Source organism: Falco rusticolus, chromosome 7, assembly GCF_015220075.1.
Source record: "Falco rusticolus isolate bFalRus1 chromosome 7, bFalRus1.pri, whole genome shotgun sequence".
In the NCBI taxonomy this organism is placed as follows: Eukaryota; Metazoa; Chordata; class Aves; order Falconiformes; family Falconidae; genus Falco; species Falco rusticolus.
In genome coordinates this window covers 48,496,599-48,513,973 of record NC_051193.1, presented here as the reverse complement: position 1 = coordinate 48,513,973, position 17,375 = coordinate 48,496,599, and the positions used below count along the sequence as shown (strand labels likewise).

General features: G+C 43.6%; 1 protein-coding gene across 3 annotated transcripts in view; it reads left to right on the top strand.

The window, feature by feature from the left end:
- The first annotated feature begins 840 nt into the window (after nt 1-840).
- PRR5L (proline rich 5 like) overlaps nt 841-17,375 on the top strand; it is a 44,614-nt gene continuing 28,079 nt past the window's right edge. The window contains exons 1-5 of one of the 3 annotated variants that reach the window (XM_037395884.1): nt 1,217-1,316; nt 2,529-2,598; nt 3,207-3,275; nt 13,302-13,575; nt 14,960-15,040. In XM_037395884.1, coding sequence (XP_037251781.1) covers nt 13,406-13,575; nt 14,960-15,040 — 251 coding nt within the window. In that variant the 5' untranslated portion in view covers nt 1,217-1,316; nt 2,529-2,598; nt 3,207-3,275; nt 13,302-13,405. Of the gene's footprint in view, nt 1,107-1,211; nt 1,317-2,528; nt 2,599-3,206; nt 3,276-13,301; nt 13,576-14,959; nt 15,041-17,375 lie in introns of those variants that run through there. The other 2 variants (XM_037395885.1, XM_037395887.1) reach the window with 2 other exon arrangements.

Sequence of the window (17,375 nt, the reverse complement as noted above, 5' to 3'; positions counted from 1 at the left end):
GACAAGTGTTCTCATCTAAGCTCACTATAGATATTTAGAGAACAACTTGAAAGTGTTTAAGGATCCCTGCATGGGCTGATGGGTTAACACACCAGTTCCAGAGTAGCGTCGGCTTTTCTCATTTTAAGACCAGATGCAACTCGGTGTAAAGCCGCGATTTAAATTCTCTTAAGCAGCAGTGACTTGGGTGGTCAAGCACCAGCATTACGGTGCGTAAACTAATTCACAAAAGCCTCTTCAAGCGGTTAAGAGAAAACGATACAATTTTACAAACTTGCTCGGTCTCCTTTGAACACTTAATCTCAGCGCTTTAAATTAACGAGCAGCTCTCCCAAAGTCATCGCTATACGAGTTACACGTTCCATGCGATTGCTCGCTAATTGCAACTAATTGCGGCTTTGTCATCTCCCGAAGGACCCTGAATTACACGTGGGGTTTTTTTTTCAGCAGTTTCCTGCCCGGTACCTGCCGTAGACCGCGAGAGCTGGGCAGAGCTCACCGCGCGGGGCGGCGGCTGGCCCCGGAACCGTGGCATCGGAGTAAACCGAGCCCTGTCCTCGCGCCGCACGTTCGGCGGGCCGTAACGACCCTTGGTCCGCAGCCCGGTGCCCCGGGCCGGGCCTGCCAGGGGCCGGCGGCAGCTCCGGCATCTCTCAGCCGAGTCGACGGGACGCCCGGCAGCGGCTGGGGGGCGCCCGGCGGGGCCCGGGCCGGCCGCCCCACCCCGCCAAGGGCCTCCGGAGCCCCCCCATCCTCCCCTTTCCCCTGCTCTCGCCAAAGGTCAGCGTTTAAACTTCCTCGCTCTGCCGGGACGGGCCGAGGCGAGCTTCCCCCGGGCGGGGTGGGGCGGGAGGCCGGGGGAGCTGCCCCTGCTCCCCCCGGCGCGGCTCAGCCCGGCCCGGCTGCTTTTGTCTCTGCTGGGAGGAGCCAGCAAGAGGCAGATTGCTGAAGAAACACCACCCCAAGTGCTGGCCGGCCGCCAGGCAGTGTAAAACTCCGGCCGGTTGGTGGCAAGTTTCGCCAGATCGTGGCGAAGAGGCGGCACATCCGTCGGTCGGCGGCGGAGCGGCGCGCCCCGCGCAGCGCCCGCTCTGCGGCCCGGCGGGGTGAGTGCGGGAGGCGCTGCCGGGCGCGGGCCGGGGCTGCGCGGCCGCGGGGGGTGCGGGCGCCCCGGCTCTGCCCGCACGGGCAGCGGGGCCGGCGGCGGTGCTGGCGGCGGGCGGGCGGCGCGGAGGGGATGCTTGCGGAAGGCAGCGGCTGCGGCGGCCCCCCGCGCCCGGCGGTGCCGCCGAAGCAAAGCGCAGACATAAACCTGGGTAGTTCTCCATTTAAAAATATTAAAAATAGACCCTCCGGCTCCGTAGCGTTGCCGAGTGAGTCATTTCCAAACTAAATGTCTCGGTCTAACCCTTCCCCCCAGGCAACGCAATAATTCCGAAACCGGGGGTGAAGGGAAACAGGCTTTTCTCCCTTCTTTCTCTAAATAAATTGAATTAGCACGTAGCCACTGCAAGAGGAGACAAAAGTTGTGAGTAGCAGGCTGCCTGTTTAAAAATTGAAGTGTAGCTCCATCCCTTTCTGTCTCCCTCGGGCCTCTACCTCGTGGCGATGCCACCCGTGTTTCCCCGACAAGTGCTCAGAACCTCTCTCCCCAAGGAGCAGTTACAGTGCTTTCCATTTTCGTGGACATAATCTACTTTTCGGTTCCTTCAACTCTAAACCCGTCCCCTACCACCTTCTTCTCTGCGGGACACCAGCCACAGCGGCACGTCCAGCAGTGACCCCAGTCAACACAGCTCCTAGCTGTCTATGCTGAAAAACATAGTAGTCCAAAACACAGCTATTTTTTTTCCCCTGCCTTTTCCAGTCATATGATGATTTGTTCATGTAGGTGGGCTGTCTTGACTAGAGAGATTTTTTGTTTGTCAGCAACAAGTGCTGAGCGTATTTATAGGCAATGCTGCAATTTTTGTGGTATGAAAGGTTTCAGTTATGCAGAACTCACTGGGTCAGTGTGCAAGAGCTGTTGACATCTTGCTTGTAGCGCTGTATGTGCATGTATATTTAATGTATATACCTGTAGATCTTATTTCATAATGAGGCAGCATGCATAAGACAGAGAAGCTGATGACTAGGCAATGTAGCTTTTTCTAAAACAGATGCCATGCTCCAGCTGTGCAGTGGTCCCTGATGGTATAGATAGATCAGCGGAGTCAAGACGTGCTTTGCAGACTTCCCTGAAACTAGCTAGGGGTAAAATCCTGTCTTCTGACCCCTGTGAAGAACTGTGTTAACGTTTTGCCAAGAAAAAAATGACCTGTAGCTGAATATAAGTGCAATAAGTTATGCAAGCTATTTCACAGCCATGAGAAGGACATTAGGACTGAGAGTGTGATCTGTGGTAGCAGCCCAAATCTAATGGCATTTCTGTGTAGGTGAGTAGAGAAACGTGATTAAAAAGCACTTGCATTCTGGTTTTGCTGTGTAGATTAAATTTCTCCTATTAAAGCTATTTATATTTTTTACAGCCAAGAGAGACCATTGTGATTGCTTGACCTGTCACATAGGGTGCAGAGTGCTGATAGATTCCCCCAGAAGGTTTGCAACTTTTCTTTTAGTTGTAACATGTAAGATATTAATGAACTTAAAAGTGCTACCAAAGTACTGAACTGAAAAGAAAATATGACTCTCTTGTGTTCCAAACCACAAGCAAAAGCAGAATTCCCATCCCAAGTAAATGAAAATTTCACATTTATGTAAGACAATGTATGCTCTTGATACACAGTTCATAGGCAACTTACAGCATTCTTGATAATATTTTAGTGCCATGGACTTCTATGGCATATCTGAGGAGGAAAATTCTTGGACTTGGGCTGAGAAACAGCTGCTTTTTGGTGAAGCTAGGAAAAAGCTTTTCCAGAAGTAGATTGTGCTGTGGTTGTCTATGTGGGGATGTCCTGGATATCTGACTGAACTAGCTGGCAAGTCAGCTATGGTGCATTTCACTGGATTCTGCATGGATGGTACCTGGAAGCTGGCAGTGCCAAGGGTGGGCAGGGAAGTTCAAGGGCATATGAGAGTCTTTTTTGCTATGTCAGTTTAATAGCAGTATTTCCTTTTGGCAGTTTTACAGCAGAGTTAAGGTGACAGTTTTGCATTTTTCTTCAGCCTTCAAGATAAAATTCTTTGTAATTATTTTTATGCAGCATGTTTATGGGCTGTCTGATGTCAGCGGAGACTCTTGATAAGACTTCCAAAGTTCGACTGGAACGCAGGTAGTGTTTACTGACTCCTCAATCCCTTATGGAAGAATTTCAATTCCTTAAATTTCCAGAAACCAAAGACACAGAATAGGTGAGACATTTAACCTTTTATATGAGAAATAAATCGATGTAGCTTCCATTCTTAGGGAAAGAGTAGAGGAATGGGACCTGAATGTATCAGCAAGGGATTAGAAGTAGCAGTCAAATGAGTACTAGAATTGTATCCTTTTTGTAACTCATTTTCAATGAGTTCAGTTTTCATGTGAGTTTTCTAGGTGCCTGTAGTATTTCTGGGTTTTTTCCCCACCGCAATGTATGGCCTTTTGTACTCATTGTTTCTGCTGATCTGAATTGAAGCATAAATGTACACTAAGTATGTTCTGCGTGCCAGGGCTTATTTAGTAGGGCATAACAACCTGTTCTTACTACAGGAGATGGGGCTATGAGCAACTCTGAGGATGGAAGATTGTGCTTAAGATTTTAGCAAAAAACCCTGCTTATACTAGAGCTGGGTGAGGGTAGGCTGTGATGTATAAGCAGGCTACTTAACTGCTATGTTTTGTAGCCCCAGGGTTAAAAATGTGGGGCATACTTATGTTTTTAATAACAACAATAGGAATGTGAAAAGAAAAAACAAGCAAAAAGGAGTAAGTATGAAGTGCAAGAAAGCACAAAGATAATAGATTGTCATTCTAGCTGCAGCAGAGATAGTTTCTAAAATAATTGCAGTTGCTGATGTTCTGTCTGATTTTGATGAAGTGTATCCTGCATGCTTTCTGATCAACATTTCTAGAAAATTAAACATTTTTAACATTTAGAGTGATAGGACTTTTTTTCTTCTGAAGCTGTGCTCTCTCAACCTCTGCCCCACCTCTGCCTGGCATCTTTAAGAAAGCATCCCTGTAGCTCTCCTTTACCTGTTCCCCTCTTGTAACTATGAATTAGTTCATGAATTTCACCACATTTGACCAAGGAAGGAAAGGTCTAAAAGGACAAAGTTTCTCTGAGCTTTGTGAAAGTGTTTTTAGAGCCCATGCTTGAAAGAAGGGCTCTTGGTGGGGATTATCCCTTCCTGCACAATGAAATTCAGAAGAGAGCATGATGTGGGTGAGCAGGGCTGTTTTAGTTCTGCTGCTCATGTTAACTACAGAGTATGAACAGTTTACTTGTTGAGCAGCTATGACTTTTATTCCTTTTTGCTAAGCAAAACTGCTGTGATCGCTGCAGACTGCTCAATGTACTCTGTATTTGTTTTGAATGAGTTAATACATGTATTTCCTGAATTTTGCAGCAGATGCTACTCGGGAGTCATTTGAAACAGGTTGAAGCTGCTATGTTAGTTTCTAGGTTTGAAAAACAAGTCAGTTCAATCCAAAGGCCTTTTCTACAGCAAAAAGTTTGATAGCTTACTCATACTTGTATTATTCAAGTGTGGCCTGTTTTGCTCCAGTAGGGACGCACTTACTAGTGCATCTATTGAATGCTGTTCCTGACAGTGGAAGGAAATAACTACTTATGTCTGTGTAATTTTTTTTTCTTTCCTTGTGTTCATGCTATGGCTTGTATCCATATGTCTGTGCTGATTAAAAGTCATTCTGGAAATCAACAGAGTTTAAGACTGGTAGGCCTGGGAATAACATAGGCCACTAAATCGGGGGCCTGAGCTCCTTGAAGTACTACTTTGCTATTAAATCAGTTATGCTTTTTAGAGTGTAACAGCTTGAGTAAAGCCTTGCTATAGAATTGGAGGCAGAGCAATGGTGATTTTAACTCTGCTGTCTGAAGTGAGCTATGTCTTGATGGGTGAAACTCGAAAGAGGGATGCAGATAAGCTGCTGCTTAAAAAATCTGCACTAGCTGCCGTGGATTAGGACAGCACTGCACTGACTTCATTTTGAAAGGATGGTTACTGTAACTGTCATGGATACAACTTTATGAAATGCCTAAAAAACCCCAATGCTTTCAGTTAATCAGAAGATGGTGATGTATCTCCAATTTCCCCTCTCTTATCCCTTCCTTCTCTCTATTGGATGGGGTTCTTACCTAACCAAAGCGGTAAGCGTATTTTTTCAGTCCCAGTCCAGTCCATCAGTTTTATGATTCTGAAACTCTGCTATGCTTTTGTTTCTTGCCTTTCATAGGCAGGTTTTTGGTGTGGTATTTGCTCATACAGGGAACACAATTCGTTTCAATCAGATTACATCAGTTGTTAGTGCATCTAAATCAAATTTGTCTCTAGCTGGATTCATACTGATCTGCTAAGTGATTCTAATGAGGTGTTCTCTATTCTCCATCCAAGAATTTCAGAGCTTTTTGCAAACATGTGGTGCCTTTTAATAGCTATGACAATTTTCTCCATTTTTTGAATTATGTGAGCCCAAAGAATTAAGTAATGTTTTTGAAATAACGTAGAAAACCAGTGGTAGAGAACAAAATAACTTTGTTGTCTTAGATGCTACTCCTATATTACAAAATACTTTTTTCTGTATGCTCTTTACTGTGACCTGATTGCTTTAGTTTACATTGAACTGGTTCACTGCCATTACTGATTTCTTACATTCTTTTTAATGAGGAACTGTACTGCATATAGACATGAAGCAGCAGTCCTACTTCTAACTGGCCATCAACTCCAAATGGGTTACAGTGGTTTCTGAATTACAGAGAAGCTTCTCAGACCATGTTGGGATATAAGCAAAGGTTTTTCCCCCTCCTCATATATTTCCTCTTGCTGTAAGCAGAGTTTCGCTTTGAGTTTCAGGTTTGCTTTAACCTCAGGAACTCAAAGCATAACTAGTAGAAACCACTGAGTTTCTTTTCAAATGTTACATAGCTCTTTTGTCAAAGCCAGATTAGATCTGTTTGTGAATTTTTGAGATGTGTTGTGAATAAAGGCATGATGTGGGTCCAATTTGAAGAGGGAATATGCAAAAGATGGGGAAGGAAGGCAGGGATGCTGGGGTCTCATTTGTGGAGATGGGTGTGTACTAGGAAGATAGGGAAGGAAGGTGAGATCTTGTTTTGGGTAGTCAAACAGTAGCAGTAAAGTTATTGGATATATGGGTGCATACCAGAGTGTCAACACTCTGTATTGAGAGAACTGTTTTCCCATATTCTGTTTATGTCAATTCCTTTACATATTTCATCTTGGTAGTTAAAAATCTATTAAGTTTAATTAAGGATAGGTGAGTTCACTAGAACATCTCCAGACTGTTTATGGGGCACCAAGTTGCTGCCTTCATGGTGGGGTAGCCCAGCAAAGGAATAATAATGATAAAAAGACACCTTTTGGTATTGAGTCAGCTTTGAAAAGGAGAAGTAGATCAGGTGAATGCTTGTTCTCTCCAATTCTGTGAAATAATTTGAAAACCTTCATTAAAGTTGCTCAGAGGGATATTTTTGTTTGGTGAATAGGATCCTGGCTTGTGAGGTAGAAGACCTGGGTAAGTGACTTCACTGGATTTGCAACTTCATTTCCTCAGCTAGAAAATTGAGATAATTATTTTCACTCTTATTAGTAACCCTCCAAGAGCTCTTCACGAAATCAATGTTTTGCAGGACTGAGTGGCTCATCTACCTGGGGCTGAGCCTGCATGGGATACCTCTGGGCTTTCCTGCGGTGCAGGGTGGGGAGGGCAGGCTGGAGGTGTGGGGTGGGCAGGCAGGCAACCCCAGCAGCAGTGCACTGCCTGCACTGGAGCCAGCCAGGGGCTGGCAACAGGTGTGTGGTGGGGCTGCAGGTAATATGCTTTGGCTGGCTGAAGTGCTGCATTTGCCAGCTGGCATGTAACCTGCACAGAGAGTTTGAGTTATCACCTTGCTTTGCCCCCTGGGGCAGCATCTGGGTTACAGCTGGATGAAGTGCAGTGGTGTTGGTGGAACACCCTCCTTGTTACTGCCTGGATCCTGCCCTTGTGCTGAGGAGTAGGGGCATTGCCCCCGAGTGTGCCTGTGGCCCGCGATACCTGATCATAGCTTTGCTAGAGTTTCCCCTTGCAAAATTTCTGAGCTGGTTTTGTTGGTGGGATTTCAGAAACAAGTGGCGTTAATATATGGGTGGAAGAAGCTGTCTTTTAAAGTCTGCAACTTGAATCAATCCTGCTGACAAGATTGTCAGACCTGAAGGCTGGTCTTGCACTCTTCCATTTACCTTCCTGCATTGGGAATATCTCTTAGGGCGTGGTCTGTGCTCCTGGTGCTAGCATGAGCACACCTGAAGATAAACTGTTCCTTATGTGAGGGTCTGCTCACCAAAGAAAATATCTGCACTTTTCCTTGCTGTTTCAGGGCTTAACTCAAACCATGTTAACACCAATATTTAGATTCCTATTGTCTTTGATGGGCTGTGGATTAAGCACTAAATTTTTCACGAGTCAGATTTCCAAAGGTATGAAGGCATGGAAGGATGAATGTAGGAAGGACCATGCCTTGCAATCGGGTCCCAGGCTGCCTCCAAAATCTTTTACACTCTTGCTTTTAATTACTTTTGATATATGTCTAAGACAAAGTTTCTGATTAATGTTAACCAGAAAAGACCTTTGTTAGTTATTAAATAAATCTCAATTTGATCATCTTATCTCCTTCTGAAAATGAGACCTTTTTCACTTTTAAGAAACTGTGCAGTTGGGGGCTGTAAGAGAAACTGTGTTGCAAATTTAACACTGGCAAGTGCTGCCTTTGTTTTTGTAGAATGTAAACAAAGTTCATGCATGTGTAGTTGTGATTACCAAACAGACTTGAAGTTACAGGTTGTGGGCTGCTTTTCCACTTCTCCATATGGCTGCTTAGAAAATCAATGGGGGATTTTTGTCAGAAATACTGTCATCAGGTCTTGTCAGTTGAACTTGAATCAAGGATTTGGCTAGTCACGTACTTTGTTAGGAATTTACTTGGCTGCAAGAAGAATCAGCTAACAAGAATCTTAACAGTTTTCTGTGTGTTTTTTGTGTCTGAGCTAGGATGAAACTGCTCGTTGTGGGTCTGTAGGCCTACTACAGTGGGGGATTTCTCTTAAGATTATGCCTCTTCCACATCCAAAATCATTACAAAACAATTCTGGTGCATGTTGCAGTACCCAGTTTGTGTATTTAATGGTCATAGGTCATCAATGTCACAATTGTACAAAGCATATAAAGGAGAGGAAAATGGGCAAGTGGATATCTTTCTTAAAGATGGGGCTGGAGTTTTACCACTAAAAGAAGTTCAAATGGCAGAACTTCTCTTCTATGTGAATGCATTCCTCATTCTCTGTTGCTCTGTTTCAGGAGACCTGGGAAGTGCTTGTTTGGATGAATTGAGCATCCTGTGACTTCTCTGCTCTGCTTCCCCTCCCTTGCCTTCTGGTTTAAAGTTACTTTCTGACTTGTGGCTTTTTGGTGTGAAGTAGTGCTGGTACAAGTTTTACTCTAAGAAGCAAAAACAGTTCTAATTTTTGCTGCCCTGTCACTTCCATTAGTGAGTGTTGCTCAGAGTCTTGCAAAGAAGGCATCAGAGGAATTTAAAATGGTTTGTTCTTTTGTTTAACCTCAGTTACCATGGGCTTTTTGTTGTTTAGCCCAAGATTATCATGAAGGTTCATAATTTAGAGGAAATGCTGCCAACTTTTTCTTTGAGTTTTTCTTTCTTTGGTAGAGATACACCTAGGTATATTGCCTGATCTTCCTTTTCCTCCAGACAGTCAGATGTATTATGGTCCATTGGGAGGGAAAGGTCTTTTCATGAAATCATTTTATAATGATTTCTGTGTTGGTTTTCATGGCTAACAGAAAACAAACAATAAAAAAAATCCTAGCTTGATGACCGTAATGTTTATATAAATGTCTGTATCTATGTGTGTTTGAAGAGGATTTGTCTCCATGTTTGATTCTTCTCTTTAAAGATTTAGATTAATCCTAGAAGTGTTTACTCAGATGTGATGAATTGCAAGTGAATGAAATTACGTTGTTGTCAGATTGACTCATTGTCCTGCTTTGCTCCCCCAGTTGAGAACACTGGTTTCAAGCTCTGGAGAGTTTGCTCACTCAAAGACCTGGGTTTTACACAGATGACATCTCTCCTTGTTAGAGATCTAGAGGGTTTTGATAGCTGGTCTTTGAGATGATAATTGAGGATAAGAGGGGAAAAAAAAAAAAGACCGGGGGTAGGATAGCTGAAAGAGAAGGAAGAGCAGTACCTGTCTCTCACTTACTTACGACAAGCTTCTTCTCAAAACAAGATGTGCAGGGTCATTAAGCAAGATGAGGAGAGTGGGGAATGTTTTAGGATGTTATCAGCTGGCAAGAAGTTTGAAATGCCGTGATGCCACATAAAGCATTGTCCCAGCAGCTGGAGCATGTGGCAGTGAGAGATTATCTTGGTGCGGCTGTATCTCTCATGCAGTTGCTGCACTTCAGTCTCCGGGTCTTTGTGCAGTTTATAGTCAATGGTGAGAGTTTTGCTTGGTCGCTAGAACATGCTGCACCCTGATAGCTCCATTCACTCTGTATAAAAGGAGAAAAAAAAAATAATTACTTCTCTGTAAAGCTTTTTCTAGTTTCTGTGGTTGATAAAGAATAGGACTATGATTATTAGAAGTAGGTGATATTTTGTAGTCTTCTAAAACACTTTAATCTTAGGAAGAGGAGACTGTAGCTGCGAGGGAGTTCGGACTGAAGGCCTCTAGGAGGACAGTATCTGTTTCTGAATATTTCTGCGTAATTCTGTGAGAGTTCTCATGGCAAAGTGAAGAGGAAAACTGTTCCTTGCTGTACTCAGTATTTTGCTAAATACTGTTCATTCCCAATAGCTAAACCAGCCTGAATACCATGAGGGCTTCTCACTAACCTATAACTATGTTAATGCTTTTCTTGCCACAAGGGTAGTTTCTCTCAGTAAAAAGCCAAAAAAATGCATGCTGCAGAATGCACGCTATGGACATTGCCAACAAACTGCCAATGCAACTTCACTGTGAAAATGAAGCAGTATTTACAAGGCTGCCTTGCTTTGGGAAAGCTTCCAGTGGAAACTAGTTGCTATGAAAGGAAAATCTGGTCTGATGGAAGTGTTTGGTTGGGCTTGGGTGTTTTGTTATGCCTTCAGATGCACTTGTGCCAAAAGTCCGTTTTCCGGTAAATGCTCTGTTACTTCAAGCTTTATGAAACTCTGGAAATAGCTAAAATAGGCTGTGGGCATGTGGAGAGGATGGTCCTTCTCACAGACATTGGCATTTGCAGTTCTGATAACATGTGGGTCAGTTATGTTTGGATACCATTTGGTGGCTGGCCTGCTTTCAGAGTAACTGAAGTCTGCTGTGCCTGACATTTAACTGTTACTGGTTTAGATAAGATAGGAGAGATTTGTATCTGTGAATCCTGAAGAAATGAAAATAAGACTGAATCTGGTCCTAAAGCTGAAGACCTTGTCTTAAATTCCTGATGAGAACCTAAAGTAAGGTTGACTTGACAGTAACACAGAATTGCAGGCTGGGGTTGGGGGAGGAAGGGGGAAGAGGGATGTCTTATCTGCTCTTCGCAGACAAAAGCTTGTTATTATCTGTCTACGTGACTCTAACAGAGGTTAAGGAAAACAGCATGTATGTTTCTGTGAGCAGAAACAAGCACATTCCCTTGGTAAGAAGTGTTCAGGAAATTTATTGTGGGGCACTGTGTAATGTCACAGTTCTGCTGCTGTGGAATCAGTCTCATAAATCCATAGCACAAGCTCAGGAGGGACTTAACTGATCATAGAGTTTTGCCGCCTGCACGGAACAGGCCAAATAATTTCCTAGGCAAACTCTAAATCTATGTATATTAAGGCACAGAGGTTGTTCTCCCAATTTACATTTCTGAATTTAAGCTTTCCCCTTGCAATTTAATCTAACTCAAATTAATATAAATGCAGTTTTATAAAATGATTTCATTGCTGGGGAGAAAGATACTTGTATGCCCTTATGGCACCTGGAACAGTGATAGGAGAAAGCTTGCGGGCTAGCACAGGCATCTTAACCACTCCTTTCTAGCTTTGTTAAATGCCTACAACTGATCTAAAGTAACACTTATATTGCATTTTATAGGTCTGCAAAATATATGCTGTTTTCCCTTTATTAAAATTGTTAGACATTTTGCTGCACTGCTGGGAGAAGTGAGCTGTCACTCATTCAGCTCCTCACATTGTCAGCTTTGGAACTTGGAGATGACAAACATTGGCACAAGAACTTTTTTGCAACAGAAACATCCATTATACTTGCATTTTGCCTCCCAGACACCTTTTGGTATGCTGTGAGAAAAGCTTGCCCTCGGCTCTCCAAGGTGCTGCAGCTTTTTTCCTCTGACAACTTCTGATGTGGTTACAATTGCCCATAGAGAAATTGCTAGCAGGTTGAAAATGTGTGGGCAATCTCAAATGAACTCTTATTTAAAAATGCACACAGAAGACCCTGCTGATTAGTTGTATTAGTTTACATTTATTCTTGATTTCTAAAAGTTATGACATGCTGTTGGTTTTTTTTATGTTGGAGCAGAGCAGACACAGAATCAACAGATTTCTGGTCTTTCAAGCCATAACCGTTAAGCTTATGTCACGAAAGACTGTCTGGGCTTTATCATCTCTAAAGACAGCCAGGAGCTGTCTAAAGAGAGAAAAAAAGTTGCAATTGTAGCCATGTTCCAGTTCCACACAGATCTGTGCAAACTGTATTTAGCTTGTGGGGGAATAACAACTGTATTTACTACTTGGTGCTGCTCAAGAATGATAGTACCACATATTCCAGTGCCTAAAAAATGAGATGTTTTCTTCTTTAACTTCCTTGGTGACAGGGTATGTGGTGTCTGTGGCACAGCATGGGCTTGTGAGGCCTTCATAGTGGCCGAGCAGAATCTGACAAGGCCATGCAGAGGCGGGGTAGCAAAGTATGCTCAGCATGAAATGGGACTGGTCAGGTGAGAAGAAAGCTGTTCTCTTATATGTAAAAGAGTCAATTACAGTTTGGGGAGTGGAAAGAGTTTCCTGAAGCTGAGCACTCTTCAAATTAGAAGCACGGTATAGATACACAACATTTCTTTTGCTGATTGTCTCTTTGTACATCTTCAGCATGAGGTGAAGTGGAAAAGAGATTTTGCTTTACATCTTTTGTGTGCAGTTCAGTTACACAAGTTTTTTCATTTGTTTTGTTGGGGTTTTTTCCCTCCTTTCTCCCACATCTCCATTGTCCAAACTGCCAACTACATCTACTGCTTGTATTCATCCGAAGTGGGGAGATCTCAAAGTATAGAAGCTTTGCTGAAGTGTTTTTTTGTGGTTTTTATCCAAGCTAACTTATATTTCTGTGGTTTACTTGGGGCTACATATTCATCTATATGGAGACAATGATCAGAGTGGAAAATACCGGCATTTTGTATTTGGCCTAGCAATTACTTCTCATTCTGTAGAAAACAAAACAAACAAAACTCTCAGAATATCTTGTTGCCAGATCTCTTTTGCAGAAGCTCCCTACTATATCTTTTTTGTGATGGACTAATAACGAGTGGGTTTATTCCCTTGCACAACACTTCTCAAAAAAAAAAAAAAAAAGCATTGTATTTGTTCATCTTTTCTTCCATTGTTCATCTTTTGTTCCTTTACTGGTGAAATAGTTTTATTTTCTCTTTCTCCAGTGTCTGCTATTTTATACAGGCTGAATGGTTAACTGTATTTAAAGGTATTTGTAAAGGGTTTTTTGTAAAGTAGTTTGTAAACTCTGGCAGAAGAGTTTAGGCACCATGTTCATCTCTGCTAATTGAAATCAAGAGACCATGGTTGTATTTCTGGCTGGCTGAGTTGGGTCATTATTTAAGGGGCAAGATGGGAAAGGGGGATGCTGTTTAAGAACTCTCGAAGATTTGCCCAAATTTGCTGTTAGTGGGATAGGATATTTTCATCCCTCCTTTCTCTGTCTTGCTATATTCCTTTCTTTTTGCTTTGCAGGACTGCTTCAGTTTCTTTGACATCTTGCAATGCATGTCCATGTTGCAGCCTGACACTGTGGGAAACTGCTAGTCCAAGGCTGACTCTTTGCTCTTGCTGCAGGTTGAGTCCTTGGGTGTGAAGAATTGCTGACATCACTGAGATTAACACTTGGACCTTCAAGAGAAGAGGCTTTCTGACAGCCTTGCGTCACTCCACCTGACCCTATGACTGGAGGGTTCACCATAGCTCCATCCGTTGCTCTCCAGTTCCACAAGATGGGTTCGTTCAGAAGGCCCCGACCTCGCTTCATGAGCTCCCCCGTCCTCAGTGACCTGCCACGGTTCCAGGCTGCCCGGCAGGCTCTGCAGCTCAGCTCTAACTCTGCCTGGAACAGGTGAGCAGGACCCACCTGGGCTGAACTCTCGCCTTGCAGCAGCCCTGTGATAAGAATCCTGCGTGTCTTATCTTTGTGCTTCAGACCATTTACAGCTAAGCTTGTCTGTTTATAAGCATGCATGGATTTTTGGCATGCCCAAGCTTTGCCAGCATTGAAAGCCTTCATAGAGGTGAAAAAATTAGACCTACTAGTGTTCAACCTTGCTTTTGGCCAGGTTTGTTCAGAAGTACTGTCTTGAAGTAAAACAGAATTGCTCTTTGTTAATAGTTACATCTTTTAAGAACCATTTAGGAAAACACATTCCTACTATGGTAATAAAGACCAGTTTCTTAATGCACGACAGGCATTTATTTGCATATTATGCAGCTTTTACCACAGTCAAGTTCCTCCGGCAACTGCTAAGCTTGTGGCTTCCACCAGCATTTCCTATTGACAGCCGAATCCTGTCTGCTGTGTGTGTCACGCAGCAATGGCAACTGGAACAACAAGGTGTAGGGTGAAGAGTGAGAAATCCTAATCTGATCTGTTGCCAAAAGTGGGTGTTTCTACTTTCTCTTCTGCTACTATGCACCAGCTCTGTGCTCTGCAGACCCCCCTCTCTTGCTGACCTAGCTCAGCATATTAATGTTGCACAAAAGCGGCCCAGCAAAAACATGGCAGTTTTGTGCAGGATGGTGAGCTGAGTTCTCTGAAGCGTGCGAATGCCTTAACTGGACCACAGAAAGGAAAGCCTGTTAAGGGAATGATGACTCCTCTTGTTAGCCATGGCAAGACATGCTAAAGCATCTTTACACCGTCGCTTTGACTTCCTCTGTGCTGGTGAGAGAAGTATGAGTTGGAGGATGATCCAACAGCACTTTACAAGCATTAACAGGGCTTAAAGCTGGGTCTCTGTGAGGTGATGCTGGCTGCAGAATGCTTTCCAGCACAGCCAGGGTCCTGCCAGATGCTACAAATTGGGTGGCTCCTGCTAGCATCACTGGATAATGCAATGTGATGTGTTTGGCAGGTATTGCCAAAAATTTATGTCTCCTCAAAGTAACTAGCCTGCAGCATGCAGCAGAGATCCCCTAAACAGCTCTGTTAAAAAGAAATATCTGGTATGAATGTGTTCTTTGTGAACGATGTCTCTGTAACAACGTTCCCTTGCTTACTCTAGGCACAACTTGAGGTTGGTTCTCCTGTCTTCTTTGAGGATGTAGGTAAATATGAGTGATGATTTCCAGGGGAGAAAGAATGGAAGTATTTAAGTGCAATTAACCTCTCTATCCCATTATGACCACTCGGTTTTTGGCAGCTAGCTCACATTGTGCTCAGTGTTAAATCATACTGGTGGCTGTTATTTATGGATGTTGTACTGTCTCACTTCTTTTTTTGGCAGTGTTCAAACAGCTGTGATAAATGTGTTCAAAGGGGGAGGCTTGCAGAACAATGAGCTTTACAGCCTCAATGAAAATATCAGGTAGGTTGCTGAAATGCGTGAAAAGGGTTTTTTGCTGCTGCTTGTTAGGTGTTTGCTTGTTTTTGCTCCCCTACAGAACCACAGTTAGAGGATATCGGTGGGTAGAGCAGGGACTGGACCAAATTTAGGCACAGCTTTGGGGTTTCAGGCTAATTTATTTTTTTGCTGTTGGGTGGAGTGAATAGCATGGGACGCTTCAATAGCATTTCTCTGACTTGTGTGGATGGTGTAGCTTTGACAAGGACAGGATGTGTATCGACTCGGATTGTAAGGATTTTGTCCCCTCCCAGGGAGTGTGCCTCTCCTGGCTGTTTTTTACACGTTTTTATCAGGGCATTCATGATGGTAGTAACATCTCTTTTCTGAACCGAAGCTTCTCAGAACCATCGAGTGTTTGAAATGAAAGCAAAACACAGCTTTTCATTTAAAAGCCTAATCTTCATTATGATAATTGCAGAGCAAGATCTGAAAATGCAATCCCTAAAGTTAAGAAAACCTAACATTTTCCAACGCTGACGCTACTGATGATTAAAAGTACTTTTTTTTTTTTTAAAGCAGGTTTCGTGATTATCTGTGATCTCATTCTGATTATTTGGAAAGTTTGGTTAGCAATAGATAGGATTGTAGAGTAGATAAAGAACAATTTATTCTTGCCTTTGTGCCAAGTGCTGTTAAGAGGAGTATTGTCAGAGCTCATGGGTGTACTTCCTCCTCCCTCTTTCCCACTACATTTGCGTTCATTCATCAAGAATTCTGTCATATAGATTGCTCCACTTTTCCTTTTATATACCTCCCCCCCGCCTCCATTTGCATTTCTCCTTAGCATCAGGATTCAAATGGCAATTTCGGCTAAGTATGTACTAAGCAGCAATCTAAACTACCCCTTTCCCTAATTTCAAAATAAATGTACTTTGCAAGGCACAAGGCTCTGTCCTACTTGGTCTGCTCCCAAAGCTGAAAGTTTAATATAATTCCTTTTGAGAGCTGAGTGAGGACGGCGTCTCATGCTTTCATGGTTTTTTAGTGTGTTCAGGTCAGAAGTCCTCAAGTTATGTTTCAGTACTTGGAGCAGTCTTAATTCTCCATGGGATGAGTATTTCTGTACATGAAAAGAAAAACAAATGTTGTAAGACTTCAGAAATACCTTAACCCACAGCCTTTTGGCAGACCTGGGAACCAGCTTCGGGTTTTGTGACTCGTCTGCCAGGCTGTTGCCCGCCATAGTTTGCCTTCCCAGTGCAAGCGGGTGCTCCTTCCCAGCCTCGTGGGGAGGCAGTGTGCTGCGCAGAGGAGCTGTGTTGCTTGGGCTTGACCCCGGTGGCAGGACCATACTCCCTTCCTGTGGGGTGCTGAAGTGGATCCAGGCTGTTGAGAGCTGGGTGAAGAACAGGAAATTCTTTGTGAGCTGTGTATGCTTTGTAAACAGCGCTGATGGTGGGAGGGGAAAGGTCCTCTTCCACGGACAGGCATTCCCAGGCAGTACTTGGAAGCACTCACCTTGAAATACATGATTAATGTTCCCACAGGTGCCCTGAGCATTGGTTACATATCCAAAGGTCATTCTTTAAATAGCCCACTTTACTGTTCAAGTAGCTCAATAATGTCCCTCTAAGGAGCAAAGGACATGCATCTGCATGTATGTTTGTATGCACACCTGCAGCCTCGCACCTGTGACTCTTGATGTAGCTCGCAACACAATATTAGCTCTGTGTGTGTGTGAGGTGAATCTCTAGCTTGACACTGGGCAAAAAGCCAGACCTGTCAGACAGCCGACTCTTGTGTGCCATGAGGTCAAGCCGGTGGATTTTTCTGGTCTGTAGTTCTCCATTCAGCTCCTTGCTGGAAGTTATTAGATGCAGTGCTTTAAGTGCACAGCGCTTAGTTATTTGACAGTGGGAAACCCAGGAGACTTCTAAAGTAGGACAGTAATGACAGGACCAGGAGACAAGCAGGTGGCAACATTTTGCTCTGGATTGCTGCCACCAGGTTTTTATCTTGCTGTGATTTGGTATCATCTCACTGGATACTTTTTTTTTTTGGTTGGTTTTTTTTTTTTTTTTTTACTGCTCTGAAAGTCAGTTGTCACAGCAAGAGGAAAGGTAAGAAATGCCATCGGGAGATGGCATTTCAGGAAGGAGGAGGTGACCTGGCCATGATCAGGAGGAGCAGGAGGAGACTTCTCTCTTGGGTTCTCTCTAGGGTGCAAGTCTCTGGTAGCTGGGCTACCTGCTGTGGGCTTCTCAATCAGCTGCTGGAGAGCCCTGCAGATATTCTGCCAAAGCTGGTGGAAGAGTGTCTGGCAAATGGACCCCCAAAGATTTGTCTGGTTTATCCA